Below are 12487 nucleotides of genomic sequence, written 5' to 3' on the forward strand. Positions count from 1 at the left end.
TATTAAAGCCAATGTTAGACATTTCTGTCTATTATGCTCTCTACTATATCAATAGGCCTACTGATCTCCCTTCAGCCAATACCACTAGGCCTATGCAGCTGTTGTCTCTGAAACCCTTCAATGCCATTCATAAATGCATTACATTGAAATATTGGGATACATTGCAGTGTATTTTCTTTAAACAATTCAAAACTAATAACGTTAGTCCTGAGATTTATTCAATGAACCAATTTCACCACGTGTTGATGTTCTGCTCTATACAACCTCATCACCATCCATATAGACCAAACCAGCATCATAAATCAGTAGGCTACATTAATAAATTCAGATTGTGTAAGTAGGCGGCCTGGCCTAAATTTGTGTCGCCGGCTACAATGTTGCGAGGAACTACGGAATCAGAACTACGGAATCAAATACGGAATCAGGCCGTAATGACATATAGACCGGCACATCCGTATCACCCCTCCCACGCCCACACGAGCGCGCACAGACACACACGCGCTTCAACCGTTCTTATTATACTTCAGTGGCTCCAACATACTAGGAATTTCTGCTCAGCACCCATGGCTCCCCATTAGATGCTCAAAGCGGCTGTTGTCAGAACGAATTATATCTGCACTACTGCTGCTTACTTCTGACCTTGCCTGCCTCTGGTAGGGTTTTGAATATTTGATTCGGTATTCATGTGCTCTATCCCCAATGGCTACATCCGATGGAAATGGAATAGATGTCTGTCTTCTGCATAGAGGCAGATCTCAAAGTGACCCAAACCTACTCACAGAGTCCGGCATCGATCTAGTGCACAGCACAGGTAAGATACATGATTTTTTTTGTCCGGATATTCAAACGTTATAGACTAATGTATTGGCGTTTTATTATTTTCATCGTTTTGGCGATAGGCTACAGTAGTTTCCTAAAGCCATCCCCAATTGCTAAATGGGATTTAAGGACCATATCAGAATAATAAGCACTCCACGCTTCCATTTGACAGAAAACACAATAAAAAAGATTCGCAGACAATTGGTAGGAAAATATCATGACGCGTTTGCCATTTTCCTCCAGTTCTATTTAAATGAATGGATGCTCTCCCAAAATAAGCTGTTTGTTCGTGAAATGCTATGTGGTTTTGCAGTAAATGTGAAGATTATAAATTGAGCCTATAATGCGAAGCCTATTGTACACAAATGCATAATATTTCAGACATCATTGCATCAATGTAAATACATTTATATATAGGCCCAATAAGATTGGACGCAAAGATGACATAGGCTACAGTGAAGAAAGCTCATTGTGTGGTCCATCATTTTAGGCGAAATGTCTAGACACATTTTTGCGTCGCTAGGTTATATTAGGATTCAATGTTACATTGAGCGCACAGACACTGACATTGAGCAGACACATTTATAATGATTATTTGAGCAATTTCGTTCTGCATAAGCCTCGGTTTCGGTGGTAGCATATATTGGACCTTCATTCAATGGACCCTTGCCTATCCCGACTCGGCCACTGCGCTTGGCAGCATCAATTGGATCCCATGTTGAGGTTGAGCTGATCAAACAGTCCTATGATCAATGACCCAGCGTTCCACGTGATGCATAGGATCAAAGACTTCGACGTCAGTGCTGCCCTACGTATAGAAAAACATAAATTCCCTATGGTGTGGACCATGCAGGTGTGCACAGAGCACCTATAGCAATCATAGGCTATTCCCCTTTAAGTTAACCGACCTCTCAGCCTACCTCTCAGCTGTTCTCACTTATATGGGTGATCTTACCCTTCATAAATAAACAGGCCCTCCCTGCCTAGAAGCATGTTATTTACCAACCAAGCATTTTTATTCTCAAGTGCTTTTAGGCATAGTCTGCAAGCTTAATGGCATTTTGTTATAATATATATTTTAAACAGTTTAATAAAGTATTTTATTGGACAGCTATTAAGTGTTGGTGCCAGGCTGTATCTGTTTAGGAAGACAGTAATGTTTATGGCATATTCATGGCTAAATTGAGCAGGTTCTTGACCTTTTACTGTTCCCACTCCCTTTCTAACACACACCTTTCACACACACACACACACACACACACACACACACACACACACACACACACACACACACACACACACACACACACACACACACACACACACACACACACACACACACACACACACACACACACACACACACACACACACACACACACACACACACACACACACACACACACACACACACACAAGTACAAGTTAACAGGTAGCCTAGTGGTTAGAGCGTTGGGACAGTAACTGAAAGGTTGCTAGATCAAATCCCCAAGCTGACAAGGTACAAATCTGTCGTTCTGCCCCTGAACAAGGCAGTTAACCCACTGTTCCTAGGCCGTCATTGTAAATAAGAATTTGTTCTTAACTGACTTGCTGAGTTGAATAAAGGTTAAAAAAAAGACCGCTACAGTGCCTTTAAAAAGTATTCATACTCCTTGACCTATTCCAAATTTAGTTGTGTTACAGCCTGAATTCAAAATGGGTTAAAGTGATTATTTTCCCCATCCATCTACACACAATACCCCATAATGACAAAGTGAAAACAACATGTTATTTGAAATGTTTGCAAATTTATTGAAAATGAATTACAGAAATATCTCATTTACATAAGTATTCACACCCGTGAGTCAATACTTTGTAGAAGCGCCTTTGGCAGTGATTACAGTTGTGAGTCTTTCTGGGTAAGTCTCCAAGAGCTTTTCACACCTGGATTGTGCAACATTTGCCCCAATTTTTTCATAATTCTTCAAGCTCTGTCAAATTGGTTGTTGATCATTGCTAGATAACCATTTTCAGGTCTTGCCATAGATTTTGAAGTAGATTTAAGTCAAAAACTGTAACTCGACCACTCAGGAACGTTGGTAACCAACTCCAGTGTAGATTTGGCTCTTTTGTTTTAGGTTATTGTCCTGAGGTTATTGTCCTGAAGCAGTGGCTATGATAACCGTGTCTTATACTTGAATGTGCCTACACATGTAGCCTGCACCCATTCACAGGGCACTGCTAATGGACTATAGCGTAAATACAGTTCTGTGGCACTCAAGAGAGCAATAGCGGTGTCTGGTGACCCAAAGTACACATTGTCCGTCCTCAGTGTATCATCACTGTGTGAGCGTCGCGGCTCACAGTCTTTGCCAAAGGATTACTAAGCCTTTTACACAGTGGCCTTTGCAGCTGCAGAGAGAGAGAGAGAGAGTGTGTGAGTATATTAGTTGTAGAACGTTCAAGACAATTTTTACCCTCCATCCTTGTTGGGGCAATGCACTGTACCACTAAGTTTGTATTATTTCAAGGGCTGATTTGTATTTAAAGTACTATGGGTTATATGAAATATTAGTCTGAAGTGTTGTTGCCAGGACAGGATGTTACTTTGGGGGGGTTTGCACCCCGCTTAAAGACCTTTAGGGAAAACACTGCAGGGTCTTATATTCCAGTTGGAATGTGTATGTAACACTAGCCATTGTTGTGAACAAACCTATGTTTGACACGGTAATGCAGGGCTCTACACTAACTTTTTCAGTTAGTGGCACCAGCAAATGATTTGGTCGCACCAATTTTTTAAATAATTTATAATGACCTGGCCTGTGTCACATAATATAACCGTATTCCATACAGAACAAGGCTAATATTGACTAGCCATATTTGAAATAAGCAACATTGGATGTTCTAAGTCCTCAACAATGCTTAAACGACATCTGGGGACAATTCTTGGGGTCTGGGAAAAATCAGAGAAATGTAGATTTTTTTCTGTAGTTGGCCTTTAACTCAGGTAAGCACCAGCGTAAGTTGTGTTTGGCTAGCAGTGTCGCGCAGGTGTGATGGGAGTTTTCAAAACAAATTACCACTGGTGCAATGACCATTGATGCAAATGATCATGATTCTGCCAGGTAGGCATAGGCTACTTTGTAGTTCCCTTTTATTTGCCTTTCCATCTACCGGCAGATGTTTAGGCTATCATTAACTTGGCTAATGGCTACACACACTGCACAACACAGGGTTCGACATTCAGGTTTGTCAGCAGTCCGGGCCAGTGTCAACTGAAAGCTATTGGCCCGAATTTAAAAAATACTGACAATAGCAGATGATTTTATCTTTCATTTGCGGGTTGAGCAAGTAGCATATACAGGGTTCGTACAGACATTGGCAAGTCAAATTCAAGGATTTTCAAGGACTTTTTCAAGCGCATGTATAGTCTTTCCCCATCATGATATTTTAAACTGTTGTGACTCAGATTATTTTGTGTACATGCTCAATTAGCCAAGCGTTCTTTATTATAAAGAACAGCATTTTGATTGCTGATGTAAAAGGTTTGAGTTACGCGCAAGCATCATAACCCTCCCCTTCACTCTGAATGTAGACAAGGGAAGTTTATCAGAAGCCTTGACAATATGCAAGACTTCAGAATAGTACAGTTAGATAAACATCTACAAACTATCTACTGTGGACTATCCAAATAAAGTGATACCATAAAACTATTTACACAAACACATGCAAGCACACACACCACCACACTCAAACCATACAAATCTGCTCAAATGCTCATTAAGCAAGTTAAGGTAGACCTCAGCATTTGAACATCTTGGCCATGTACTGTTATAATCTTCACCCGGCATAGCCAGAAGAGGACTGGCCACCCCTCAGAGACGGGTTCCTCTCTAGGTTTCTTCCTAGATTCCTGCTTTTCTAGGGAGTTTTTCCTAGCCACTGTGGTTCAACATCTGCATTGCTTGCTGTTTGGGTTTTTAGGCTGGGTTTCTGTATAGCACTTTATGACATCGGCTGATGTAAAAAGGGCTTTATAAATAAATGTGATTGATTGATTCAGCCAACATGTAACGGTTTTCTAGTGGTGATGAAGGAGAGTCGGACCAAACTGCAGCGTGTCGATTGCGATCCATATTTATTAAACAAAACGTAAACACGACTAAACACTAAACACGACTAAACACTAAACACGACAAAACAATAAACGTAATGAAAACCGAAAACAGCCTATCTAGTGCAAACTAACAGCGAGTACAAGTAAGACACTAAGGACAATCACCCACGACAAACTCAAAGAATATGGCTGCCTAAATATGGTTCCCAATCAGAGACAACGATAAGCACCTGCCTCTGATTGAGAACCACTCCAGACAGCCATAGACCTTGCTAGACAACCCACTAAGCTACAATCCCAATACCACCACCAAAACCCCAAGACAAACACACCACAATTACAAAAACCCCATGCCACACCCTGGCCTGACCAAATACATAAAGATAAACACAAAATACTTTGACCAGGGCGTGACAGAACCCCCCTAAGGTGCGGACTCCCGAACGCACCTCAAAACAATAGGGAGGGTCCGGGTGGGCGTCTGTCCATGGTGGCGGCTCCGGCGCGGGGACGTGGACCCCACTCCTTTAATGTCTTAGTCCCCTCTCCCTTCGTCCCTGGATAGTCCACCCTCGCCGCCGACCATGGCCTAGTAGTCCCCACCCAGAATCCCACTGGACTGAGGAGCAGATCGGGACTGAAGGACAGCTCGGGACCGAGGCAGCTCGGGACTGAGGGGAAGCTCGGGAGTGAGAGAAAGCTCAGGAGTGAGAGGAAGCTCAGGAGTGAGAGGAAGCTCAGGAGTGAGAGGAAGCTCAGGAGTGAGAGGGCTCAGTGAGAGGAAGCTCAGGAGTGAGAGGAAGCTCAGGCAGGTAGATAGATCTACCAGCTCCTGGCTGGCTGGTGGTTTCAGCAGAACAACTGGCAGATCCTGGCTGACTGGCAGATCCTGGCTGACTGGCAGATCTGGAAGAGTCTGGTTGACTGGCAGATCTGGAAGAGTCTGGTTGACTGGCAGATCTGGAAGAGTCTGGTTGACTGGCAGATCTGGAAGAGTCTGGCTGACTGGTAGATCTGGCGGCGCTGGGCAGACTGGCGGCGCTGGGCAGACTGGCGGCGCTGGGCAGACTGGCGGCGCTGGGCAGACTGGCGATGCTGGGCAGACTGGCGGCGCTGGGCAGACTGGTGGCGCTGGGCATACTGGCGGTGCTGGGCAGACTGACGATGCTGGGCAGACTGGCGATGCTGGGCAGACTGACGGCGCTGGGCAGACTGACGATGCTGGGCAGACTGGCGATGCTGGGCAGACTGGCGGTGCTGGGCAGACTGACGATGCTGGGCAGACTGGCGATGCTGGGCAGACTGACGGCGCTGGGCAGACTGGCGACGCTGGGCAGACTGGGGGCACTGGCGGCGCTGGGCAGACTGGCGGCACTAGCTGCTCCATATAGGCTGACAGCTCTGGCGGCTTCTTACAGACTGACCGCTCTGGCGGCTCCGGGCTGACTGGCAGCTCCTTGCAGACTGGCAGCTCCTTACAGACTGACAGCTCCGTGCAGACTGACAGCTCCGTGCAGACTGACAGCTCCTTGCAGACTGGCAGCTCCATGCAGACTGGCAGCTCCATGCAGACTGGCAGCTCCATGCAGACTGGCTGCTCTATGCAGACTGACAGCTCTGGCTGCTTCATGCAGACTGACATCTCTGGCTGCTCCATGTAGACTGGCTGCTTCATGCAGACTGGCAGCTCGGGCTGCTTCATGTAGACTGACAGCTCTGGCTGCTCCATGCGGACTGACAGCTCTGGCTGCTCCATGTAGACTGACTGCTTCATGCAGACTGGCAGCTCGGGCTGCTTCATGTAGACTGACAGCTCTGGCTGCTCCATGCAGACTGACAGCTCTGACTGTTCCATGCAGACTGACAGCTCTGGCTGCTTCATGCAGACTGGCAGCTCTGGCTGCTCCATGTAGACTGGCTGCTTCATGCAGACTGGCAGCTCGGGCTGCTTCATGTAGACTGACAGCTCTGGCTGCTCCTTGCAGACTGGCAGCTCCATGCAGACTGGCCGCTCTGGCTGCTCCATGCAGACTGACAGCTCTGGCTGCTTCATGCAGACTGGCAGCTCTGGCTGCTCCATGCAGACTGACAGCTCTGGCTGCTCCATGCAGACTGACAGCTCTGGCTGCTCCATGCAGACTGACAGCTCTGGCTGCTCCATGCAGACTGACAGCTCTGGCTGCTCCATGTAGACTGGCTGCTTCATGCAGACTGGCAGCTCGGGCTGCTTCATGTAGACTGACAGCTCTGGCTGCTCCATGCGGACTGACAGCTCTGGCTGCTCCATGTAGACTGACTGCTTCATGCAGACTGGCAGCTCGGGCTGCTTCATATAGACTGACAGCTCTGGCTGCTCCATGCAGACTGACAGCTCTGACTGTTCCATGGAGACTGACAGCTCTGGCTGCTTCATGCAGACTGGCAGCTCTGGCTGCTCCATGTAGACTGGCAGCTCTGGCTGCGCTGAACAGGCGGGAGACTCCGGCAGCGTAGGAGAGGAGAAAGGCTCTGGCTGCGCTAAACAGGCGGGAGGCTCCGGCAGCGCTGTAGAGGAGAAAGGCTCTGGCTGCACTAAACAGGCGGGAGACTCCGGCAGCGCTGGAGATGAGGAAGGCTCTAACAGCGCTAGATAGGCGGGAGACTCCGGCAGCGCAGGAGAGGAGAAAGGCTCTGGCTGCGCTAAACAGGCGGGAGGCTCCGGCAGCTCTGTAGAGGAGGAAGGCTCTGGCTGCGCTAAACAGGCGGGAGGCTCCGGCAGCGCTGTAGAGGAGGAAGGCTCTGGCTGCGCTGAACAGGCGGGAGGCTCCGGCAGCGCTGGAGATGAGGAAAGCTCTAACAGCGCTAGAGAGGCGAGGCGCACTGTAGGCCTGATGCGTGGTGCTGGTACTGGTGGTACTGGACCGAGGACACGCACAGGAAGCCTGGAGCGGGGAGCTGCTACCGGAGGACTGGAGTGTGGAGGTGGCACAGGATGGGCTAGACCGTGAAGGCGTACTGGAGATCTTGAGAGCAGTGTTGGCACAGGATGTGCAAGGCTAGGGATGTGCACAGGAGGCCTGGTGCGTGAGGCTGGCACCAACTTCACCAGCCGACTAACACGCACCTCAGGACGAGTATGGAGCGCTAACCCAGGTGCCATCAAATCCCCAACACGTTCCGTCGGGCGAATTCCATGCAAAAAGCACCAACACAGCAACTCCCTCATTTCTCTCTCCTCCAATTTCCCCATTAACTCCTTCACAGTCTCTGGTTCTGGTCTCCTCCTTGGCTCCTCACGATAAACAGGGAGAGTTGGCTCAGGTCTGACTCCTGACTCTGCCACACTCTCCCTGAGCCCCCAAGAAATTTTGGGGCTGATTCTCAGGCTTCCATCCGCTACGCCGTGCTGCCTCCTCATATCTGCGCCTCTCAGCTTTCGCCGCCTCCAGTTCTTCCTTGGGGCGGCGATATTCCAGGCTGAGCCCAGGGTCCTTTACCGTCCAGTTCTTCCTCCCATGTCCATTTCTCCAGGTGGTGCAGCCTCTCCCACTGCAGCTGCTGCTGCTCCTGCTGCTGCTGCCTCTGTTGCCTCTCCTGTGGTTCCTGCCTGTTAACACGCTGCTTGGTCCGTTGGTGGTGGGTGATTCTGTAACGGTTTTCTAGTGGTGATGAAGGAGAGTCGGACCAAACTGCAGCGTGTCGATTGCGATCCATATTTATTAAACAAAACGTAAACACGACTAAACACTAAACACGACTAAACACTAAACACGACAAAACAATAAACGTAATGAAAACCGAAAACAGCCTATCTAGTGCAAACTAACAGCGAGTACAAGTAAGACACTAAGGACAATCACCCACGACAAACTCAAAGAATATGGCTGCCTAAATATGGTTCCCAATCAGAGACAACGATAAGCACCTGCCTCTGATTGAGAACCACTCCAGACAGCCATAGACCTTGCTAGACAACCCACTAAGCTACAATCCCAATACCACCACCAAAACCCCAAGACAAACACACCACAATTACAAAAACCCCATGCCACACCCTGGCCTGACCAAATACATAAAGATAAACACAAAATACTTTGACCAGGGCGTGACACAACAAATGACAGTAGGAGGAGGATGCTCAACAACAAAGATAGGAATCCACAAAAGGCCTACCCATGCAGGAAAAACTTCCAGTAGTGGACTTATTCTTGATAAAAAAAAGGTGTTGAAGCGCTAAAAAAATGACACAAGCAGAGATTTACTTCATCTTCGAAGGCTCGAAGGCTTTGTTCCACAAGATGGACAGAATTGGGTCGTATTTACTAAACGTAAGAACATTGTCATAAACAGGGAGGTACTATCTGAAGTTGTCCAATAAGAAACACTAATTTTATTTCGGTTTCCGTTGCACAACATTTTGGTACAATGTGCCCTAATGAATACAACCAAGGTATACTGTTCATAGAGCTGCCTATGTGCCACCTCTTCCCCGACCTGACTGAGTTCACACTTCATGCACCTCTTCTCTGCATCCTGCTCCTGAGCACCAGGGCACCAAATAAAGGAGACACGGGGCCGTAAGTATCAAGAGTCTCAGGTCCCCCCTGTCCATGTAATCCTATTCTTTGTGATCTAAAAGACAAAACCGATCCTAAATCAGCACTCCTACTGCTCTTTTAGCAGAAAAGCTGGTATCAGTAGGAAGTGGCATTAGGAAAATGCCTCAGATCTGAGGCCCATGGTGAGGACCTCACTGGACAAGATGGGACAGCAGCAGTGAGAAAATGTCTTTCAGTTGGAAAGGAATCCTGACACCAGCCTGGACCTGTCGTCAGGAGTAGTAAACTAGAAGTAGTCATGAGTAGTCAAGTAGTCGTGCTCAGTGCTGTCAGTCAAGTCATGCAGACAATGGACTGGAAGTTACAGCAACGCTAGAAGCCTAGCACGTCTGTCTTTTCAACTGCGCTTGAAGGTGCTTTCAATTACTATCGTCCTGAGTAACCGGCTTGAGACTTATCAGTTCTTCCAATGTCTTTATAACGGATATGCACCTCGGAATTGGATAAGGACACACGCAGTTGTGTCCACAATGTGTCTTTCTTCACTTGTAGCCTGTAAGAAAGACCCGATCACGTGATGGAGAGCCATGTGAGTGAGAGGTGCTTAGGAGTACGCAGCACTCAGGGAGAAAGGCACAATGCAGCCACTGGCCACAAAAGGCATGGATTTTTTTTTTGTGCATTATTTTTTTTTTGTGCATTACAGCCACAAAGGGGATGCCACTGTGAAATTTGAGTCATTATCAAGTGATTGTCAAATTGTGAATGAGAGACTAATGAAGTGTGTACAGCCTGCGCAAAAAACAAAGCAGGGCTCATGCCTTTCAAGCAACTTTTTTCAAATCATCTTTAGAGTCGCATCATACAATATATTACGTCAAAACATATAGCCCAACGTTTTGTAGAAAACCTAAAGTTACAATAATGACTCTAAATGAAGCACATAGGAGTACCTATTTCTTTGTTAACCCCTCAACACAGAATGTACTCTCAAATCGTTTGGAGAAAATACTTATATTTTATTCAGCTTTGTTCAACTGTATACTTCATACTATAAAATAATATAAAATAATGGCACGCAATTCTAAGCAAATCTTGTCTGATAAATTAGCTAGTATAGCCCACAGCCATTTGGCATAGCCAGATCATGACCTAACATAAGGACAACGCAGTGTGCTAATCTGTTATAGACTACATTTTCTTCATATCATGCTTCTTTAGACCTGTCTAAAGTAAATAATGGATTTATTGTGAAGGTATAGGCTGTATTACATGGATTTATTAGACTTTTAAAATGTAGATGTTCCAAAGGTCTGCATCAGTGGCTTGTAAGCTATGTGTGGAATCCAGGAGATGATAAATGTGTTTGGTAAGTAACGGTCAATTACCGTGAGGCCGATAGTTATTTGCTTGACAATCACCGGCTCATAAAATTGCTTGACCTCCACAGCTCTATTGACAGTGCGTGTCAGAGCAAAAACCAAGCCATGAGGTCGAAGGAATTGTCCGTAGAGCTCAAAGACAGGACTGTGTCGAGGCACAGATCTGGGAAAGGGAGGTGACTGATTGGGGCCTGTGGAATGTTGTCCCATTCCTCTTCAATGACTATGCGAAGTTGCTGGATATTAGTGGGAACTGGAACATACTGTCATGCACGTCGATCCAGAGCATCCACATGTTCAATGGGTGACGTGTCCAGTGAGTATACAGGCCATGGAAGAAGTGGGACATTTTCAGCTTCCAGGAATTGTGTATAGATCCTTGCAAAATGGGGCCGTGCATTATCATGCTGAAACATTAGGTGATGGCAGCGGATGAATGGCATGACAATGGGCCTCAGGATCTCGTCATGGTATCTCTGTGCATTCAAATAAAATGCATTGTGTTCATTGTCCGTAGCTTATGCCTGCCTGTACTATAACCCCACCTCCACCATGGGGCACTCTGTTCACAATGTTGACATCAGCAAACCGCTCACCCACACACGGTTGTGAGGCCGGTTGGACGTACTGCCAAATTCTCTAAAATGATGTTGGGGGCAGTTTCAATTAAATTCTCTGGCAACATTTCTGCAGTCAGCATACCAATTGCACACTCCCTCAACATTTTTTTGACATCTTTGGCATTGGGTTGTGTGACAAAACTGCACATTTTAGAGTGGCCTTTATTGTCCCCAGCACAAGGTGCACATGTGTAATGATCAGCTTCTTGATATGCCACACCTGTCAGGTGGATGTATTATCTTGGCAAAGGAGAAATGGTCACTATCAGGGATGTAAACAAATGTGTGCACAAAATGTGAGAGAAATAAGCTTCTTGTGAGTGTGGAAAATGTCTGGGATCTTTTATTTCAGCTCATGAAACATGTCGACCAAAACTTTACATGTTGCTTTTATATTTGTGTTTAGTGTATTTATACATACACAGTGACTTCAGAGAGTATTCATACCCCTTGGCTTATTCAAAAAAAATGTGTTGCAGCAATAAATTCAAAATGGATTAAATAGATTTTCTTTCTCAACCATCTACACACAATACCCCAAAATGACAAAGTGAAAACATGTTTAGACATTTTTCCAAATGTATTGCAAATGAAATACAGAACTATCTCATTTATCCTAAGTATTCACACCCCTGAGTCAATACATTGTAGAAGCACTTTTGGTGACGATTACAGCTTTGAGTCATCATGGGTATGTCTGTATTAGCTTTGAGTAATCATGGGTATGTCTGTATTAGCTTTGAGTCATCATGGGTTTGTCTGTATTAGCTTTGAGTCATCATGGGTATGTCTGTATTAGGTTTGCACATCTGGATTTCTGGGGATTTTCTCCCATTATTCTTTGTAGATTTTCTCAAGCTCTGTTATGTTCGATGGGGAACAGCAATCTTCAAGTCATTCCACAGATTTTCAATGGGATTCAAGTCTGGGCTTTGGCTGGGTGTAACGAGTGTGCTGAGAGTCGGGAAGCAAGTTCAGGGAGTGAGTGTTTTAATAAATAAAATAAGCAATGAACATGAAACACAAATG

General features: G+C 46.2%; 1 protein-coding gene across 2 annotated transcripts in view; it reads left to right on the forward strand.

Moving 5' to 3' along the window:
• Positions 1–365: 365 nt before the first annotated feature.
• The window catches only part of LOC112221614 (phosphatase and actin regulator 3-like), a 55272-nt gene continuing 43150 nt past the window's right edge, over positions 366–12487 (forward strand). For both annotated transcript variants that reach the window (XM_042303601.1, XM_042303602.1), the window contains exon 1: positions 366–811. In XM_042303601.1, coding sequence (XP_042159535.1) covers positions 700–811 — 112 coding nt within the window. In that variant the 5' untranslated portion in view covers positions 366–699. The remainder of the gene's footprint in view (positions 812–12487) is intronic.

Source organism: Oncorhynchus tshawytscha, linkage group LG22 (assembly GCF_018296145.1).
Source record: "Oncorhynchus tshawytscha isolate Ot180627B linkage group LG22, Otsh_v2.0, whole genome shotgun sequence".
NCBI lineage: Eukaryota > Metazoa > Chordata > Actinopteri > Salmoniformes > Salmonidae > Oncorhynchus > Oncorhynchus tshawytscha.